The 21,837-nt window shown below is 43.6% G+C and overlaps 1 protein-coding gene across 1 annotated transcript in view; it reads left to right on the forward strand.

The window, feature by feature from the left end:
* Window positions 1-21,837, forward strand: part of FAM227A (family with sequence similarity 227 member A) — a 68,583-nt gene that overhangs the window by 45,417 nt on the left and 1,329 nt on the right. Inside the window, exons 14-17 of the mRNA XM_066253083.1 lie at window positions 1,099-1,256; window positions 2,631-2,783; window positions 5,255-5,395; window positions 13,431-13,556. Coding sequence (XP_066109180.1) covers window positions 1,099-1,256; window positions 2,631-2,783; window positions 5,255-5,395; window positions 13,431-13,556 — 578 coding nt within the window. The remainder of the gene's footprint in view (window positions 1-1,098; window positions 1,257-2,630; window positions 2,784-5,254; window positions 5,396-13,430; window positions 13,557-21,837) is intronic.

The following is a 21,837-nucleotide window of genomic DNA, read 5'->3' on the forward strand; positions in this document are numbered from 1 at the left end:
CTCACCCTCTTCCAGTACCCAGTCCTAACCCCATCAGCTCCCCCAGCCACTGCAGAGGCCTCCCAACTGTTCTTCTCACGTCCATTCATACCCACTGGAGTCATTTCTTCACACTTCAGTCAAAGAGATCCTTAGAAAAAATTAATCAGATTATGTTGTGCCCAGATCAGAACTTTTCAGTGGCTCCCATCACACTGAGAAAAGATTTTTCCTTCCTGGGGCTCAGAGCCCCCGCTCCCTCTTCAGCTTCATCATTTATTCCCCATTTGAGCCTCGCAAGCCTTGTTTTTGTCCCCCTGCTACAGAAAGCTCTCGTCTGCCTCAGTGTCTCTTGAATTTGCTGTCCTCATTGCACAGATCATTCAGGATCTGCCAGGATCTCTCCTCCTCAGGGCAGCCCTCCGTGACCACCCCGTGGAAGATTCCTCTCCCCTCCAGGTTCCCACCACACCACCCTTTACACCTTGTCCTGCTTTACTTTGATCTGAAGCACTTATTCCGTAATATCATGGAATTCTTTTATTTCTTGATTTGTTTACTGTTTTCCTCTCAACTGTAATGCAAGCTCCACTAGGGCTGGAATTTGCCTTATTTTCAGCTGAATCTCCAGTGCCTAGAACAGTGAATACATAATAATCACCCAAAAATACGTGCTGAATGAATTATTAGTATTTTGGTGACTGTGCTTCTAGTTTTATCTATTTTTTTGTACAGAATTATTTCACATAATTAATTTATATTTCATATAAAATATTTAATATTATCTACTCAATTTTGCATCTAGATTATTTTAATCTATTATATCTGAAACAATATTATAGTACCACCTCTCATAAACATTTTAATAGTGGCATGCTATTCCTTGGGGTGGGGATATTAATATCTTCTTGAACATTATTCTGTCTTTTGTTATAATGATAATTTCTACAGTAAACATCTTTGTGCCTAAGCCATTTGGGAGAGGGGGTAACTTCCTTGGGCTAGCATCCTGAAATTGGAATTACCAGTTCAAAAGGACTTGAGTGCCTTTACATTTCTTAATGCATGCTGTAAGAATGATACTATCTTTTTTTTTCTCTCTCTCTCTCTTCTTCTCAGTCTCACCCTGCCTGCAAAAGCCCTGAGCTGACTTCAAACCTCTTCAACATTCATGGGAAGAGCCCTCTAATTGTATATTTCCTCCTAAATTATGTCACTTTGCAGCAGCGTGGCAAAGACATGTTGATAGTCCGGAGGGAAGAGACCAAGACCATCCCATATCCTTCCCTTCACAGGTGGAGTACACATTACTCCAGGCCCCTGCTTCCTCTTCCCAGGAGCAAGGGTCGAGGAGAGGCATCCAGCCTTTACAATACTGCCTGGCACATGGTGGGTGCCTGTCAAGTGTGGTCATTGATATAAGTGTCAGGGTCAGAATCTTGTTCATTTCAGTTCCACAATTGCCTCATGAACTGGCTGTGTGGGACCCTGGGCACACAGGGTCCTTTGTACAAAATTTATTCCAGAATGAATAGGCTAACTAGATGCTCAAACATTCTTTGCAACTCAGTAATGCCTCCCAGATGCTCACTGACCCTGGAGTATGTACTGATCAGGAATTTCAGTGTCTGGGTATGTATTTTTTTCTAACACCTTTCTCACATACACTCCTCCCCCGGACACATCAGCAAATTCCTGGCCCTACTATTATCTTAAAGATTTGGTATAAAGCTCAGATCTTAAGAAAACAGGTCTGACATATGTTGGTGTCCTGAGTCTTAGCAGTTTACCACAAGGGGTAAGAAAATGGACTCAAATAGACGACTCAGGAACCAACTCAACTGCTTACCAGCTCAGTTATCTTAGACAAATTCTAACTTCTCTCTGAGCCTCATTTTTTTTTCATCTATGGGGAATAACAGTACCTGCCTCATGGGACTGCTTTGCAGAGTACAAGCACAGAGGTAAAGGCTTAGCATGGAGCCTACGTAACAAGTGATTGAATGGGACCTATCTACATATAGCTGCCCATGAGGAGGAGCTTTCATAATGAACTAGGTAGGACTTTTACCTGCTGTCCTGCTCTGGCCAGATAGCTTGATTGGTTGGAGCATCGTCCTGAAGCACAGAGGTTGCACACAGAGGTTAGCTTATGTCTTTTCTGGACTCCCACAATAAGTGGCGGGTGTGGCTGAGATTCTGACTGATCCAGAAGGGGTGGAGGGCATGGAGGGAGGCAGAGAAAAAATTTCAACATAGAAACATCAGCAAGGGGATGAGGCCTTGGGCCTTAAAGGCAAGAAAAGTTGGAATGCCTTCCTATTCAGCACTTTGATACCAAAGTCAGACTTTTAGATGACAGTCTGAAAAAGCATCACCCGGCCCTTGAATCAGCGGGAAACAAGACAGGCTTCTTAAAGATAAGGGGTGGTCTGGCCATGGAAAGAATAGTCTCTTTCCAAAACAGGCTATTGTCAAACAGCAGAGAGTCATCTCCTGCTCAGATATGCATTACCTCATCCACAAGCAGATGGTTTCCCCACTCTGCTATCTCACCATCCCCCACCCCACACACTAGGCACATCGCACTAATAATGTTAAGAATCAGTACCTACCAACATTGTGAGGTTTTCCTTGACCGTGAAAGCCACTGAGTGCTGCCCGACCTATGCTGACATTATCAGCCTGACTAGGTACAACATGAAGAAGCGGAGAGAATGCCTCCAGCAGTTGAACCATCTCCACTGGAGCGAATGGAATTACTTTGATGAGTACCTGAAGGAACTGCAGAAAAGCTTCCTCAGGTATGTGAGGGACCTGAGGGATGTAACCGGGTTCCAGCACTTGTCTGTTGGCAGCCCATCAGAATAACTTTAATGGGGGTTAGCCCTGTAACATCTTAAACACAAGTATTCTTGTGATCAGAATGTAAACTCTATAATAACAGAGACAATTTTTAATTTTATTTGAATATTGACTGGGTTTTAAATGACATTAGGAATTCCTTTTATTGGTGTGTTCCTTTGTAAAAGATATTATAGTAGTTTTATAGTTATGTTATTTTTTTAGGAGTCATATTTTAAAGAGATACATAATAAAGTGTTTATGGATGAAATGACATGGTGTCTAAGAGTTGCTTTAAAATAACCCACTTAAGGCCCTGGCTGGAAAGCTCATTTGGTTAGAGCGTTGTCCTGACACATCAAGTTTATGGGTTTGATCCTTGATCAGGGCACATTTAAGAATCAACCAATAAATGCATAAATAAATAGAACAACAAATCAATGTCTCTCTCCTTCTCTCCTTTCCTCTCTCTCTAAAATCAGTTAATCAATAAAAATAACCCATTTAAGGTGGGGATGAGGGGACAAAGAGAGTAACAGATGAGTCAAGATTGACCTTACTTATGTTGGTAACTGATGAAGTTAGAGAATGGGTAAATGGGGCTCATAATATTACTTTCTTTACTTTTATATACAAATTATATGTTATAAAATTTTAAATAAGTGTTTTTTTTAATGGTGGACATACCAAAAACAAAAGGTGACAAATGGCGATGTGGCATATTACTTGTAGATGGGCTAGGACCCTTTTGGGACATCAGTTACCATTTATTTCCCTAACAGAGCGCAACAGTTAAGAGAACTGACATTGAAGTTGGACCGACCGAACCTCCAGTTACAGCTGTCTCACTCTCTGTGTGAATTCGGTCCATCAGTTAGCCTCTGTGAGGCTTGGATGCCATCTATATGACAGAGACATTTATAGTAGTACTCCCGAAGTAGTTGTGTGAGTGAAAGGAGATGTCTAGCTTGGTGCCTGGCTCAAAGGAAGTGCTTAGTGAATGGCAGCTGTAGAGATAATACATGTGAGCCCATACCATGAAAACTGCAGGGTCCAAAGCAGCAAAAGGACTTGGAGTTGGAAAATTTGTATTTAGGGAGGTATGGAGCAGACCTCCTGAGAAAAGGCAGTCTAACCAGCTGCATGTGCAGGGTTCTCTGCTTTGAGTGGAGGAAGAGTCAAGTTTGCACGTGCAGATGGAGCTACATAGTAGAGGAGCAGGTCAGCTGCTACAGTAGAATTCATTTCTTGTGAGTTCAGAGCCCTGATCCTCACACTGGTCTGGGGACAAAGCAACCACAGTTTAAAATGCTTTTTGGAAAACTCTATGAAATGTTTCAACATATGATTCTATCATCCAAGATAAAGATGCTTTTACTCGAGGAAAGGAGACTAAGACATGTTCAAGCTGCAACAGCTCAAGAAATGACAATATAGAAAACATTATAAAGAATTACATCCAAGTTTTTCTGTTGGAAAAATGTGATCATAACAAGGACAATTTGCTGCTTATTTTTGTCTTTCTATTGCAAGCAGAGGCAGGCTCCAAAAAGTTAAGAAAGGTTGTAGCAGAAGATCATAAAAGTGAGAATGTTATGTCAACACAATTTTTTCCTTTGGCTTGGAAAAAGACCCCCCACTGATTAAATAACTGTTGGTTTGGTTCAATGCTAGTTTTTAAATATCAGTCTTCATACATCTATCCTACCTGCCACAACAGCGAAGTATATGACAGCATCGGACTTCACTCAAATATATATTTATTACTGTTTTGTCTACCTTGAACATCCATAATATGCTTCTTCATCAGTAAATGTCCACTCATCCTTGAATAATCAGCTGATATATTAACCAATTCAGTATTCCCGTTGTGTGCCACAAGCTTATTTAAGCACATTCCACTGAAAACCTCATATAATGACAGCAGCAGCAGCCAACATTTATTGAGCACTTCCTGTGCACTAGGCATGGTGCTAAGCATCTGACCTGTGGTAACTCAGTCCTCACCATGCCCTAGGTTCTATGATTACCGTGTTGAGATGTGTATACTGACATAGAGAAGTGAAGTAATTTTCCCAAAGTCACTCTGCAAGTGGCAGAGCCCCAACTTAAATTCAGCTTGCCTTCAATGCTCACGCTTCAACTTTCCTTCATATTGTGGATTTCCTCACCCCTTTCTAATTTGAAGATGTGTTCCTTGAGTTCATGGGCCACCCTTATTCCTCTCTGTCCCCAGGGTTGATGTGACCTCTGGCACACAGCAAGGTCTGGGTTGCTGATTTGTGATCAACTCTCTGTTCAGTCAGTTTCTCTTGACAGATGTAATGAGTGAATTTGTAAATATTTGCCTGTTTACATATGAAGATAGGAGAGAGAAGATTGTGCTGACTCTTGAGTCTTTTTCCCTATATGTCTTTGTGATTTCCCACAGGGAGGTGAAGATTATAGACCAAAGAGAAGCAGAAAGGAAAAAAGCAAACCACATGTTCATCCGTCCTGCAGTCTCATCTGAGGAATTCCTTCGAAAGAAATCTAAAGGAATCCGTCAGAGGGAGATTGCATTTCTTTTAAGGTTTGTTAGAATAAGACCATGGTAAAAGTAGAAATGTGAACAATGTAAGAATTCTTAATATATGGAAAAGAATACATAAAAGTTCACTCCCTTTTATGTGTCACTCAATTCTCATTTTATTTTTTTTATTATTAATGGTAGTAGAAAGAGCTACCTATGATTTTGTACTTCCTTTATGCCAAGCATTTGTACTTTATGAACTGTATGAGTAACAGCTCTTTGGTTGCAAGCACCAGGAAACCAGCTCAAAGTAGCTTGAGAAGAAGGAGGGCCTAGTGGCTTCAATCACCAGGCAGCCTGTGGACAAGTTGACTGCAGGCACGTTAGACCTAAGGGCTCAGGGATATTTTCTGTTGACCCTCTTGCTCTCTGAGTGCTGGCTTGCTTTTCAAGCTGCCTCTTTTCTCAGAGAAACAAAGAGGACCAGAGACAAGCCTATGTTCTTATAGTGCATCACCTAAAAGGATGTACCCTTACCCAGCCTCCATTCACCAAACCTCATTGAGGTCTCTTATTGCTCTGCTTGGGTCATGGCCTCACCCATCCTGTCTGGACCAACACTGTGTTCAAGAAGAAGCAATGCTATGATTAGTCAAGCCTGAGTGTCATGTGACCTGAGAGAGCAGGGCACAGTCAATGATGTGGGATAGAATGGGTGACATGCCATCATACAAAGACAACATGCCCACTTAATTTTATTTACATCTCATCAAATCCCATTAAATAACATCACTCCCGTTGTACTGAAAAGGAAATGGAGGCACATACATGCCAAGTATATGTTGACTAAAGACCTTCTATGCCAGGCACTAAGGGTACAAAGAAATAACTAAGTTAAAATTCCTGTAATCTAGGGAAGAAAAAAATATATGTAAATAGGTGACATGCTACAAGTTGCATAGGTCCTAAGGGAACAATTCAAAAGGAAACACAGTAGAAAGTGGTCAGTTCTTTTTTTTGCTAGGTGGAGGGGAAGAATGGCTGGCACTCTAGGCAGAGAGCTGCTCAAACCCGTTTGTAGGCCTAGAAGCTATCAGCCTGCCATGGGGACTGGCTGGGCAGGGAGCGAGGGAGAGCTGAAGAAGTAGTGAGGTGGGGATATTAGGGGGTCTTAAATACCACACTTGAATTCTGCTGTCCTGTAGCCCATAGCCAGCCAGCCAGAAGTCTACTCTACAGAAATTACAGTATTCAACTCTGGAATTTATATCCATTATTCTAAATAACACACTTATATATATATATTTCTTGATATTTTTCTTTCTAAGACATTATCTGTTGATCATTTTTTACAGATTGTTAAGAGCTATAAAATACTAAGCAGCATTATTTTCCATATTCTCAAATGTATCATATATATATATATGTATATATATTCTATTAGCTTATGTGGTCGTAACAAGGACAAATGCAGTTTACTGCTTACTCTTTTCATTGCAAGCAGATGCAGACTCCAAAGGTTGTTTTTCTTTTTAATTTTTACATGTTTATTGATTTTAGAGAAGGGAGGAGGGGGCAAGGGGGAGAGAGAGAAAGAGAGAGAGAGGCATATCAATCTGTTCCTGTATGTGCCCTGACCAGGGATTGAACCAGTGACCTCTGCACTTCAGGATGGTGGTCTAACCAACCGAGCTATCCAGCCGGGGCTCAGACCCCAAAGGATTAAGAAAAAGTTGTGCTCAGCAGATACAGTGCTCAGCAGATACAGTGCTGGCCTGGCATGCAGACAATCCTGGTTTGATTCCCAGTCAGGCACATAGGAGAAGCACCCATTTGCTTCTCTCCCCCTCTCCTCCTCCTGCAGCTAGTGGCTCAACTGGTTGGATTGTCATCCCCAGGTGCTAAGGATGGCTCAGATGGTCCAAGTGTGGGCCTCAGGGGCTAAAAATAGCTCAGTTGATTTGAGCATTGGCGCAAGATGGGGGTTGCCGGGTAGATCTCAGTCAGGATGCATGTGGGAATCTGTCTTACTGTCTCCCCTCCTCTCACTTGAAAAAAAGAAAGAAAAGAAAAAGTTGTGGCTTTTTCTAAAAGTGAGGATACATTCTATTAATTTCTTCTTCTTTTTAATTTTGAAGTTCTCCTTCTCAGGTCCTTATCCTCCTCCAATCCAGATGGGTGTGCTCTAGGTTTGCTCATAGTTACCATGTTGGGATTTTATTCAGCATCATCCTAGGACTTCTCTTTGTCAACTTTACTTTGTTGGAGTCTCTGTTTTTCAGGCCACATGTCTTTTTCTTTCTTATTTTACTTTCTTATTTGGCTGGAGCACATCTTCTAGGAGTTCTCCAAGAAAAGGTACATGGGAAGTTTTTTTAGTCCTTACATGTCCAAAATGACTTTGCTCTTCATTGATATTTGACAAATGTTTTGCTGGGAATGAAATTCTAAATGAAAAGTCAAATTGCCACAGAATTTTGAAAAAAAAAACATTTTTCCCACCTGACCTGTGGTGGCACAGTGCATAAAACATCGAACTGGAGCACTGAGGTCACCAGTTTGCAACCTTGGGCTTGCCTGGTCAAGACACATATGATAAGCAATCAATGAACCTAAAGTGAAGCAACTAGGAAATGAAACTTCTTGCTCTTCATCCAGCTCCTATAAAATCAATAAACAAAGTCTTAAAAAAAAAACCGAAAAACTTTTTTCCTAAGTTCTAGTTTTACTGTTGAAAAGTCTGATACCATTCTGATTTCTATGGCCTTGAATGTTGTATATTACTTTTTTCCTGAGTAGCGTTTTAGGATATTGTCTTTATCCCTGAAGACTGAAGTTTCACAATTATATGCCTTGGTATCAGTGTTTTTCTTAATACATTTTATTTGGTTTGAGAACCCGCTTATACTGGAGAGTAATGTCCTCCAATTCTGAGAATTTTTATTACTACTTATTATTTAATAATTTCCTTCTCCTTATTTTTCTAGCTTTGTTTTTCTGGATTACACTCAGTTGTTGGACTTCCTGGACTGACTTTCTAATTTTCTTGTCTTTATTTTCCTGTTGGAATCTATGAATTTATGTCCTACTTTCTAGACAAATCTCTACATTTTATCTCCCAACACTTCTTTTAATTTAGTTTAATTTAATTTAATTAATTTATTTTTAGTGAGAGAGAAGGACAGACAGACAGCAAGGGAGAGAGATGAGTAGCATCAATTCTTTGTTGTGGTACCTTAGTTGTTCATTGATTGCCTTCTCATATGTGCCTTGACCCAGGGGCTAGCTGAACCAGTGACCCCTTGCTCAGGCCGGTGACCTTGGGCTTCAAGCCAGCAACCATGGGGTCGTGTCCATGATCCTATGCTGCAGCTGGTGAGCCTGTGCTCAAGCCAGTGACCTTGGGGTTCTGAACCTGGGACCTGAGTGTCCCAGGTTTATGCTCTATCCACAGCGCTACCACCAGTCAGGCCCTGCTTTCTTTTGATTAGTGTTAGCATGGTATATTTTAACCCCATTCTCTTTTAAGGAGCATTTCCAGAAATCCCCACCTATACCTCATTGCTAGAACATGACAACACAGCTACAACACCTTCTCCCCCCCCCTTTTTTTTATTTTTTTTATTTTTTTATTTTTCTGAAGCTGGAAACGGGGAGAGACAGTCAGACAGACTCCCGCATGCTCTCGACCGGGATCCACCCAGCACGCCCACCAGGGGGTGACGCCCTGCCCACCAGGGGGCGATGCTCTGCCCCTCCGGGTGTCGCTCTGTTGCGACCAGAGCCACTCTAGCGCCTGGGGCAGAGGCCAAGGAGCCATCCCCAGCGCCTGGGCCATCTTTGCTCCAATGGAGCCTTGGCTGCGGGAGGGGAAGAGAGAGACAGAGAAGAAGGAGAGGGGGAGGGGTGGAGAAGCAGATGGGCGCTTCTCCTGTGTGCCCTGGCCGGGAATCGAACCCGGGACTTTTGCACACCAGGCCGACGTTCTACCACTGAGCCAACCGGCCAGGGCCACCTTCTCCCTTTTTAATAAGATATCATTTTGTCCTGCCCAGTGGCACAATGGATAGAGCATTGTCCTGGAGCACTTAGGTCACTGGTTTGATCCCAAGGTCACTAGCTGGAGCCCAGCGTTGCCAATCCCAAGGTTGCTGGCTTGATCCTGGGGTCACCAGCTCAATCCTGAGGGTACTGGCTTGACTCTGAGGTTGCCAGTTCAAGCCCTGGTCAGAGCACACATGAGAAGCAATCAGTGGCACAACTAAGTGGAATGAGTTGATGCTTCTCTCTTTCTCTACCCCCATCTCTCTCCCTCTCTCTCTCTCTCCTCTCCTTCCTCTCTTAAAATCATTTAAAAAAACATTTAAATGCTTTTTTTTTTTAATTTAGTGAGAGGAGGGGAGGTAGAGACAGACTCTCGCATGCAATCCGACCAGGATCCATCTGGCAAGCCCACTAGGCAGCGATGATCTGCCCATCTAGGGCCCTTGCTCTGCTGCAACCAGAGCCCTTTCTTTTTTTTCTTTAGTGCCTGAGGCAGAGGCCATGGAGCCATCCTCAGCACCCAGGGCCAACTCGCTCCAATTGAGCCATGGCTGCAGAAGAGAGGAGAATAAAGAGAGAAAGAGAAAGTGAGGTGGGGGGGTGGAGAAGCAGATGGGTGTTTCTCCTTTGTGCCCTGACTGGGAATCGAACCCTAGACATCCACCTGCTGAGCCAACACTCTGCTGCTGAACCAACTGGCCAGGGCTTTGAATTTTCTTTTATAATTATATAATTATTACTATTTTATAAGTTTTATTGAGGTACAGCTTACCATAAAATTTGCTCATTTAAGGGTACAATATTTTTTAGTAAGTTTATAGTATTTTTGCAACAATTACTGCAGTCTAGTTTTAGAACTTTTTCAATCACATCAGAAAGATCCCTCATGCCCATTTGTAGTCAATCCCTGTTACCCCCTCCCTTTTTAATAACCTCCCTAGAAGTACCATATAACATTACCACTTTATTTCAAGGGCCAGATGTTAGTCATATGGTGATATTAGCTTCAAAGAAGGTTGGGAAATGTAGGGTTTTTTTTAAATGGGATCATTGCCTTCTTAAACAAAAATTGGCTCCATTGCTAAAGAAAAAGGGGATAGTGGATGATGGGTTGGTAACTAACCATCTACCACAGATAGATGGTGTCATACTCTTTATTTTAGAAATGAAATAAAATCTTAGTGAGTTGAGGAATTTATGTAAGAAAACCTTCCTATTTTAAAACCTTCCAATTTTTTCAAACCTTCTAATTTGAGTTTTCCATTGAACCAGAAAAAGACCACAATTTTTTGATAATAGTCTGATCCATGGAATCTTCTAGGATGGTGACTCATTAATAGTCTTTCTGATATTCATTTTAGATTCTCAGAAGTATAAAAAGCCAACTAAGTCAAAGTCACCAACATTATTGTTGTTCCCTCAGACTTGACTATCCTTTGGCTGCTGCTGCTGCTTTTTTTTTAATTTTAATTCAGTGAGAGGAGGGGAGGCAGAGAGATAGACTTCCACGTGTACCCCAACCTGGATCCACCCAGAAAGCCCACTAGGGGGCGATGCTCTGCCCATCTGAGCTCTTCTTAGTGCCTTAGGTAAAGGTCATGGAGCCATTCTCAGTGCCTGGGGTCAGCCAACTTGATCCAATTGAGTCATGGCTGCAGGAGGGGAAGAAAGAGAGAAGTGAGAAGGGGAAGGGTGGAAAAGCAGATGGGCACTTCTCCTGTGTGCCCTGACCAGGAATTGAATCTGAGACATCCACATGCCTGGCCGAAGCTCTACCACTGAACTAACCAGCCAGGGCCTCAGCTGCTTCTTAGTCAAGATGAACCCTTAAAACTCAGTGATCGCCTGACCTGTGGTGGCGCAGTGGGATAAAGCGTCGACCTGGAACACTGAGGTTGCCAGTTCGAAACCCTGGACTTGCCTGGTCAAGGCACATATGGGAATTGATGCTTCCTGCTCCTCCCCCTTCTCTCTCTCTCTCTTTCTCTCTCTCTCCCTCTCTCTCTCCTCTCTAAAAATTGAATAAATGAATTTTTTTTTTTTTGTATTTTTCTGAAGGAAACGGGGAGAGACAGTCAGACTCCCGCATGCGCCCGACGGGGATCCACCCGGCACGCCCACCAGGGATGACGCTCTGCCCACCAGGGGGCGATGCTCTGCCCCTCCGAGGCGTCGCTGCGCCGCGACCAGAGCCATTCCAGCGCCTGGGGCAGAGGCCAAGGAGCCATCCCCAGCGCCCGGGCCATCCTTGCTCCAATGGAGCCTTGGTTGCGAGAGGGGAAGAGAGAGACAGAGAGGAAGGAGGGGGAGTGGAGAAGAAGCAAATGGGCGCTTCTCCTATGTGCCCTGTCCGGGAATCGAACCCAGGTCCCCCGCACGCCAGGCCGACGCTCTACCGCTGAGCCAACCGGCCAGGGCCAAATAAATGAAGTTTTTTAAAAAAAACAACTCAGCTCTGGCCGGTTGGCTCAGCGGTAGAGCGTCGGCCTAGCGTGCGGAGGACCCGGGTTCGATTCCCAGCCAGGGCACACAGGAGAAGCGCCCATTTGCTTCTCCACCCCTCCGCCGCACTTTCCTCTCTGTCTCTCTCTCCCCCTCCCGCAGCCAAGGCTCCATTGGAGCAAAGATGGCCGGGCGCTGGGGATGGCTCTGTGGCCTCTGCCTCAGGCGCTAGAGTGGCTCTGGTCGCAACATGGCGACGCCCAGGATGGGCAGATTATTGCCCCCTGGTGGGCAGAGCCTCGGCCCCATGGTGGGCGTGCCGGGTGGATCCCGGTCGGGCGCATGCGGGAGTCTGTCTGACTGTCTCTCCCCGTTTCCAGCTTCAGAAAAATGAAAAAAAGAAAAATAAAAAAAAAGAAAAAAAAAGAAAAAAAAACAACTCAGCGATTACCTCCAGGAAGTCTTCCCTGACTTGCCTACTGAGGGTACCCATTAGGTGCCCTATACTTTCCTTATCACACTCCACAGAGCATAGCCTTCTCTAGTCATAGATCTGCTTGTCCATCTGCCTAGACTAAAGGTATATTTTAACCCCATTCATTCTTTTTTTTTTTTTTTTTGTATTTTTCCGAAGTTAGAAGCGGGGAGGCAGTCAGACTCCCGCATGCACCTGACCAGGATCCACCCGGCATGCCCACCAGGGGGTGACACTGTGCCCATCTGGGGCATTGCTCCTTTGTGGCTGGAGCCATTCTTGTACCTGAGGTGGAGGCTATGGAGCCATCCTCAGCGCCGGGGCCAACTTTGCTCCAATGGAGCCTTGGCTGTGGGAGGGGAAGGGAAAGATAGAGAGAAAGGAGAGGGGGAAGGGAGGAGAAGCAGATGGGTGCTTCTGTGTGCCCTGACCAGGGATCAAACCCGGGACTTCCACACACTGGGCTGATGCTCTACCACTGAGCCAACCGGCCAGGGCCAACTCCATTCTTTCTTAAGGTTGGGGATCTTGTCCTAGATGACCTTGTTTTCCCAGGGCCTAGTCTACTGCCTGGCACCCAGCAGGTCTTCAATCATTGTTTAGACAATGAATGAGGGAGTCATTGTAGTGTGTTCAGTAATGCTTCAGTCATTTGCTGCTGCCAGTGTTATTTGTCAACTTTTTTTTTCCAAAACTTGTCAGGATTACAGTCCAAATTTGAAGAAATGACACTGAATTTTTGAGCCAATTTCTGTTGATGTGTTTTTTCTTGCTTTTTTTTTTTTTTTTTTTTTTTTTTTTACAGAGACAGAAAGAGTCAGAGAGATGGATAGATAGGGACAGACAGATAGACACAGAGAGAGATGAGAAGCATCAATCATTAGTTTTTCATTGCACACCTTAGTTGTTCATTGATTGCTTTCTCATATGTGCCTTGACCTTGGGGCTACAGCAGACCGAGTAACCCCTTGCTCAAGCCAGCAACCTTGGGTCCAAGCTGGTGAGCTTTTGCTCAAACCAGATGAGACCTCAGGGTCTCGAACCTGTGTCCTCCACATCCCAATCCTACATTCTATCCACTGCACCACCACCTGGTCAGGTTGTTGATGGTTTTTTTTGTTTGTTTCCCCACAGAAAGGGAAAGGAGAGGGAAGAGAGAAAGAAGTTGAACTACTCTTCCTTGCCACCTGCAAGGCTTGATGAAGTCTATTCCATGAAAGTAGATAGCTCCTATGGATCATCTGATATTTCTGATGCCGGGTAAGTACCACAACAGGAGAAAAAGTAAATTATGTCCAAAGATTGAAAAATAAAAGTAATGCCTGACCAGGCGGTGGCGCAGTGGATAGAGCATCGGACTGGGATGTGGAAGACCCAGGTTCGAGACACCGAGGTCGCCAGCATGAGTGCGGCCTCATCTGGTTTGAGCAAAAGCTCACCAGCTTGGACCCAAGGTCACTGGCTAGAGCAAGGGGTTGCTCGGTCTGCTGAAGACCCACGGTCAAGGCATATGTGAGGAAGCAATCAATGAACAACTAAGGTGTCGCAATGCGCAATGAAAAACTAATGATTGATGCTTCTCATCTCTCTGTTCCTGTCTGTCTGTCCCTGTCTATCCCTCTCTCTGACTCTCTCTCTGTCTCAGGAAAAAAAAAAAAAAAAAGGAATTAAAAAAATAACTATTCCCAGGGCAGAGGAAAGAGTTAATTATAATTTTTCCTAAACTGAGTAAAAAAACAGGAATGGGGATTTTTTTTGCTTTTATTCATGCATTTACTCTTTTACCCATTATTTTATTTTAAATATTATAACTAGCAATATTAAATTATAATATAATAATGGCTAACATTTATTAACTGGTTACTCTGTGCCAAGCATGGAATTAAACACATTAGGAACATGACCTCATTTTAACCTTTATAACAGCCATTTGAGGTAGGGATTATCCACTGCATTTAGCAGCAAGCTCAGGTTTGGAGAGGTTTCAGAAGTTCCCCGCAGTAGAAACTGAGTGAATAACAATAGCTAAGATACAGTCCCTATTTTCAGGGGGCTCACGATCTGGTAGAGAGAAGGCAGATGTATTGACAAATTAATGCCATAATTCCAAAGGTGCTATTAGAATGAGGAGACATAGAATACAGCAGCCAGAGCCATGCAGAAGCACTTTACAGAGGTGGTGTGCCTTGACCTGAGTCAGGTGTTTTCCAGGCAGACGGCATGGGATGAGAAAGGGGGCTGGACCTCTCAGTGATGGAGCAGTGGAGGCAAAGTAGTGTCTGAGGCAGGAGGTCAAGACAGTGTGTGAGGGGCTTCCCGGAGAGTGAGCCTGGGAAAGATCCCTGGACAAATCATGAAGGGGTTTCCATGAGGCACATTATTTTCTAAGTCATGGGGAGTCATTGAAAGATACTAAACAGGGAAACCAGATGGTCATATATTGATTTTAAAAGTCCTGATGGTAAGTGGTGGTCTTCACAAAGGGAGTTATATGTATTTTGGGGGACCTGCAAAATCTCACACAATTATTTACCTTTATGTAGAAACCTGCCTATACTATACCTCTTGGTCAATAGTCCCCAAGCTTTCTTTTTTTATATTTAAAATTTTTTAATTTATTGTGTTAACATGGTTCCAAGTGTCCCACTCAATATAACACCCTCAACCACCCACATTGTGCCCTCCATGCCGATGCAAAGTCTCTTTCCATTCTCATTTCACCTCCTTTGCCCCCCCCCCCTCCATCACCCCTTTCCCTCTGGGACTTGCTGCTCTGTTATCTCTATCAGTGTGTTATGTATGTATAATTTGGCTAATCCTTTCACCTTTTTTGATCTCATCCCCTCATCCTCCTTCCCTCTGATAGCTGTCCTTCTGTACCTTGTGACCCTGCCTCTGTTTCTATTTTGTTCCTCAGTTTATTGTGTTCATTAGATTCCACCTGTATGTCAGATCACATGATATTTTTCTTTCTCTGCCTGGCTTATTTTACTTAGTGTAATACTCCAGTTCCATCATGTCACAAAAGGTAAGGTTTCCTTCTTTTTCATGGCTGCATAGTATTCTATTGTAATTATTATATATGTACCACAGCTTTTTTATACACTTGTCCACTGTTTCTAGATCTTGGCTATTGTAGACAATGCTGCAATAAACATGTGTGCATATCTTCTTTTGAATTAGTGTTTTGGGATTCTTAGGATATATTCCTAAAAGTGGGATAGCTGAGTCATAAAGCAGTTTCATTTTTAATTTTTTGAGGAAACACCATACTGTTTTCCACAGTGGCAGCACAAGTCTGCATTCCCACCAGCCATGCAGGAGGGTTCCCTTTTCTCCACATCCTCACTAGCACTTGTTGATTGAATGAAAGCCATTCTGACAGGTGTGAGATGGTATCTCATTGTAGTTTTAATTTGCATTTGTCTGATGATTAATAATATTGAGCATTTTTCCACATGCCTATTGGCTATCTGTATGTCCTCTTTGGAGAAGTGTCTAGTCAGGTTCTTTGCCCATTTTTAACTGGATTTTTAACCTTCCTAGTGTTGAGTTTTAGAAGTTCTTTATAAATTTTGGTTGTTAACCCCTTATCATATGTATCAGCAAATATGTTCTCCCATTCTCAAGCTTTCTTGATCTTGTCTGTCTCTCAGTGAAACATTTATGAGAATTCAGCCCCTAATAATACATTTATTTAGAAATCACATACATACATTTCTATACTATTATAGTATATATACTATAAAACATACAGAAAAATAGAATTGAAAAAAGATGAAATAATATATAAATAGAAATTCCAATATCTTCTCCTTTACAATGGCTCCTTTGGGGATCCATCTTATGGTAGGGATGACTACTCTGGATGAACTCCAGGTAAAAATTAATCAGGTAAAGAAGTTTCCTTTTAGTTTTCCCCACATGAAAAGATGAAGCAGTAGAAGGAGCTTTAATTCTAAAAAGATCAGGGTTTTGAATCTTTGCTGTGCCCCCTCTGCAGAGGCAGATTTAAAGGTGGGTGCACTGGCACATGCCCTGGGCCCCACTTCTGAAGGGCCCCGTAAAACCCCAACTTTACTCTTTTTTCTAATGTAAGGGGCCCAATATTTTACTCTGTGCCTGGGGCCTCAACCAACCTTAATCCGCCTCTGCCCTTCTGTGACTTTAGGTCAAATTACCTGTTTTCTTGACCCGTTTCCTTGGCCATAAAAATGTGGATGGTTGTTCCGTATGAAAGCTAATCCATATAAGGAACCCAACATAGAAACTGCCAATAATTAACAGTCACCATGTGATTTTTTTTTCCCTAAAATTTCTTACATTCCTTAATCCAGGAAGGATTAAGTCTTCCTGGACTCGCGTATGCCTGTTTGAGAGCACTGGCCTAGCCACCCAGAAGGACACCCTGGTTTCCTGGGCCCGGACAGCTTACTGATTAGCGCAGACCACACTTGTTCACCCACTGTGGGAACTGAAATGCTGAAGCTCCAGAAAGTACATGGGTTCTTACACAGGGAAGAGCCTCCGAGCTCCCAGAATGTCACATTCAGACAGGGCACAGCAAAGGTCCAAAAACATCCTTCTTGACACTTCTTTCAGAAGTCACTGAGTATTGGTGCCTCCTGACTTCTAGGAGCCTGAGGAAGAGCAGACTTGTTCTTCCAGTTACAAATACTGGAGGAGAAATTGAGGACAAGTAGTCTTTCCCTGTGCTGAGTGTATTCCATCAGTTGCCCCATTCAAGTCTCAGGACAGTCCTCTGAGGTAAATTTTATTGTTCCTGCTTCCAAGGAGGCAACTGAGGCTCACTTGAGTTGAGGCACAAGCTCCTCATGGGTCTCTATCCAGAATCTACATCTCATCATGCTACTGTTTTGCTGAAAACCTGCATTTTTTTTCCTCGTGCCCCTAAGGCTTATAGAGATAAGATCTAAATTCTTAGACGTGAGGCCTTCATGAGGTGGCCCCTGCTCACTTCTTCTCTCTGCTGTCTCCACTGCCACCTCAAGCCACACTGAGCCCTGCAGCTGCCCTAAGAGGCCGAGCTCCTCCTGCCTCCAGGCCTTGCTTGGCACAAGCATCTTCCTCAGTAGGAAATGCCATTCCCCCTCCTACCTCAGTCCTCCTACCCCCACCAGCTCCTGCTGCTTCTTCGTAGCCAGTGCAGATGATATCTCCTCCTCCAGGAAGCTTACCCAGACACACACACAAGATCAAAGTTAAGTGCTTTTCCTCTACGCTCTTAGACATGAAAACTCGCTGAGCCCAAAGCAGTGCAAGGAAGTCTGTTGGAACATTCTGGGTTAGGGGATTTAGAGCAGACCCATTATGGAGAAAGCAGTCCAGTGCTTGTTTCAGTGGGCTACTGGTTTAGGGTGGGGGAAGAGGCAGGCTTCCAGTGCAGACGGACTAAAAGGTGAAGGAGCAGAGGCTGCTATACACAGGGTGTTCTCAGCGCACAGCCCTCATTCTCCCATCTGTACGGGACAAAACAGTCAGAAATCATAGTGCTCTTTGCAGAAGCCTAAAAAAATCTTATTTTAAATTCTGGCATCCAATAAAGGACTGCTCACTAGCATAAAATATAAATTTTTAGTATATCTGCAAATTTCAGCATCTTTTTTATTGATTGATTTTTAGAGAGAGAGAGGGAGAGAAAGAAGCATTTATTTGTTTTTCCACTTAGTTGTACATTCATTGGTCACTTCCTATATGTATCCTGACCAGGAATCAAACCCAAAACCTTTATATTTGGAGATGATGCTCTAACCAATTGAGCTAACCAGCCAGTGTGAAAGTTTGGTATTTTAAAGTATCACATACTGTGTTAAGATAGCATCATCTAGCATCAAACATCAGCTAATGTTTTTCTTAATTATAACTTTTACTTATTCATTAGTTTTTATCACCTTGAGCAGTAGCACAGAGTTTTCCATACTTAAAATTTATTTATTCAGTACTTGTTTTGGCCAAGCATAATCCATGTATTATTTAATTCTCACAGCATTCCTGTGAGATATGGGATAATATTACCCTCATTTTACACCTGAAGCAAACAAGCCAGAGAAGCTTAGTGACTAGTTCTCAGGCTCTCACGTTTGGGAAGCAGACTTCAAGGCCTGAGCTGTGGCCAGACTATTCTTAAGAGAAGGCTTGAGGCCCTGGATGGTTTGCTCAGTGGTAGAGCATTGGCACAGCGTGTAGATGTCCCAGGTTCAATTCTCAGTCAGGGCACACAGGAGAAGCAACCATCTGCTTCTCCACCCCCTCCCTTTCTCCCTTCTCTCTATCTCTCTCTTCCCCTTCTGCAGCCAAGGCTCTACTGGAGCAAACTGGCCCAAGCGCTAAGGATGGCACCATAGCCTCACCTCAGGCGCTAAAATGGCTCTGGTTGCAATGGAGTAACGCCACAGATGGGCAGAGCATCACCCCCTAGTGGGCATGCCAGGTGTATTCCAGTCTGGTGCATGTGGAAATCTGTTTTTCTGCCTCTCCACTTCTTGCTTAAGAAAAATACAAAAAAAGAGAGAGAGAGAAGGCTTGAGAGGTAATCTTAATATGAAGAAAATTTAATCAATTCATTTTGTTAACTAAAGAAACAATCACACCTGACCAGGCGGTGGCGCAGTGGATAGAGCGTCAGACTGGGACAGAAGACCTAAGTTCAAGACCCTCAGGTCACCAGCTTGAGCGCAGGCTCATCCAGTTTGAGCAAGACTCACCAGCTTGAGTCCAAGGTTGCTGGCTTGAGCAAGGGGTCACTCGGTCTACTGTAGCCCTGGGTCAAGACACATATGAGAAAACAATCAATGAACAATTCAGGTGCTGCAGTGAAAAATTGATGCTTCTCATCTCTCTCTCTTCTTGTCCATCTGTCCCTATCTGTCCCTCTGTCTGACTCTGTCTGTCACACACACAAAAAAGAAATAAAGAAACAATCACTGATACTGGCTTATAGCAGCATGGTTTGGGCTATGGAATCTCCCAGGTTAGGAGTGGCTTATAAATACTATTGTTTTTATCCATTTTACAGTGGAAGGGGAAACCAACTATTAGTTCAGTTCTTTTTTTTTTTTTTTTTGTATTTTTCCGAAGCTGGAAACGGGGAGAGACAGTCAGACAGACTCCCGCATGCGCCCGACTGGGATCCACCCGGCACGCCCACTAAGGGTGATGCTGTGCCCACCAGGGGGCGATGCTCTGCCCCTCCGGGGCACCGCTCTGTCATGACCAGAGCCACTCCAGCGCCTGGGGCAGAGGCCAAGGAGCCATCCCCAGCGCCCGGGCCATCTCTGCTCCAATGGAGCCTCTCTGCGGGAGGGGAAGAGAGAGACAGAAAGGAAGGAAAGGGGGAGGGGTGGAGAAGCAGATGGGTGCTTCTCCTGTGTGCCCTGGCCAGGAATCGAACCCGGGACCCCCGCACGCCAGGCCGACGCTCTACCACTGAGCCAACCGGCCAGGGCAAGTTCAGTTCATTTTAACAGTAGTATTCATTCTCTCCTTTTCCTTGAAAATGTTATAGACACTTTTATCTGGCTGATTTTTACTTCACCCTTAAATCGTAGCTTGGCATCACTATCTATTGTAGTCTGTGCTTTTTCAAACATGCTCCACTGGATATGCTGAATATGTCCAGAGATGTTCGTCTCCCTCTCTGTACTTACTGTAAATCTCTCAAGTTCAGGGAATTTGTTGTCTCATTCAGCATTGAATGTCCTGCACCTGGCATATAGTAGGGATTCAACAAATTTGTAAAATGATGATAATAGGTATAATGTAAAGTTGTTATGAGGATTGACTTGTTTAACATTTGTAAAACACTTAGAATAGTGCTTGATGCAAACTAAACATAAATACTTTTTTTTTATCTTACAGAGACAGAGAGAGAGTCAGAGAGAGGGAGAGATAGGGACAGACAGACAGGAACGGATAGAGATGAGAAGCATCAATCATCAGTTTTTCGTTGTGACACCTTAGTTGTTCATTGATTGCTTTCTCATATCTGCCTTCAGCAGACCGAGTAACCCCTTGCTCAAGCCACGACCTTGGGTCCAAGTTGGTGAGCTTTGCTCAAACCAGATGAGCCCGCACTCAAGCTGGCGACCTCGGTATCTCGAACCTGGGTCCTCCACATCCCAGTCCGACGCTCTATCCACTGCGCCACCACCTAGTCAGGCTAAATATAAATGCTTATTAAATTAACTAATTAATAGTTCTATAAAATGTGTTACAAAAAAATTACACTCCCTGGAGCCCCCTTTCCCATTCCCTAGAAACAAGACTTTCCACTTTCTTAACGGGTTTTTTAAAAAAAATTTATTGAACTTATTGGGCTAACATTGGTTAATAAAATTATACAGGTTTCAGGTACACAGTTCTACAACACATCATCTGTATATAGCATACTGTGTTCACCACCCCAGTCAAGTCTCCTTTCATCATCATCTATCCCCTTCTTTCTTTCTTTTATTTATTTATTTTTCATTTTTAAATTTTATTTATTTATTTTTTTTGTATTTTTCTGAAGTGAGAAGCGGGGAGGCAGAGAGACAGACTCCCGCGTGCGCCTGACCAGGATCCACCCGCTGTGCCCACCAGGGGGTGATCCTCTGCCCATCTGGGGCATTGTTCCGTTGCAACCACAGCCATTCTAGCACCTGAGGCAGAGGCCATGGAGCCATCCTCAGTGCCTGGGCCAGCTTTGCTCCAGTCGAGCCTTGGCTGCAGAAGGGGAAGAGAGAGACAGAGAGAAAGGAGAGGAGAAGGGGTGGAGAAGCAGATAGGAGCTTTTCCTGTGTGCCCTGGCCGGGAATCGAACCTGGGACTTCCACACGCCAGGCCGACGCTCTACCGCTGAGCCTATCCCCCTCTTTCTTAACCGATTGCTTCAGTATTTGTATATTTTCCTTTTTGTGTCTAAATACCATGCTGTTCTGCTCCTTGATTTTTCAGTGTTAGGCTTTATCTGTTGAGTTCTCACCAGGAAAGATGAGGACTAAGGTCTCTCTCACATGCACATACTTCCCATCTCCCACCCTCCCACTGTGTTTCTGTTGTGATTTTGGCTGGATCATTAATCAGCATTATTACACCATCAATACCATTGCTGTGAACCACTGAGTGTACTATGGTTATTTTTCTTTTCTTGAAAAACCATTTGCTATCCCTGGAACTCTTTCTCTCTGTTTTTTAATCTTTTCCTGTTTTCTCCTTTTTTTCTTGTATACTTATTATAATATTTATCTCCAGATTCTCCCTTAGTTTTATAAATTTCTTTTCAGTACATTCAGATACTTTACATAGTCTATCAATTTCACCTTCTGACCTGCTTCATTCTAGGTGGTTGATTTCTAGACTCTTTATATAATCCTGGGGATTCTCTTCTTCATTCTTTCTCTCTCTTGTCCACTGCTTTGAGAGAGAGAGAGAGAGAGAAAGAGAAGCATCAACTCATTGTTCCACTTAGTTGTACACTCATTGGTTGCCTCTTATATGTGCTCTCACCAGGCATTGAACCCACGACCTCAGTGTGCTGGGC

This window comes from Saccopteryx bilineata, chromosome 1 (assembly GCF_036850765.1).
Source record: "Saccopteryx bilineata isolate mSacBil1 chromosome 1, mSacBil1_pri_phased_curated, whole genome shotgun sequence".
Taxonomy (NCBI): domain Eukaryota; kingdom Metazoa; phylum Chordata; class Mammalia; order Chiroptera; family Emballonuridae; genus Saccopteryx; species Saccopteryx bilineata.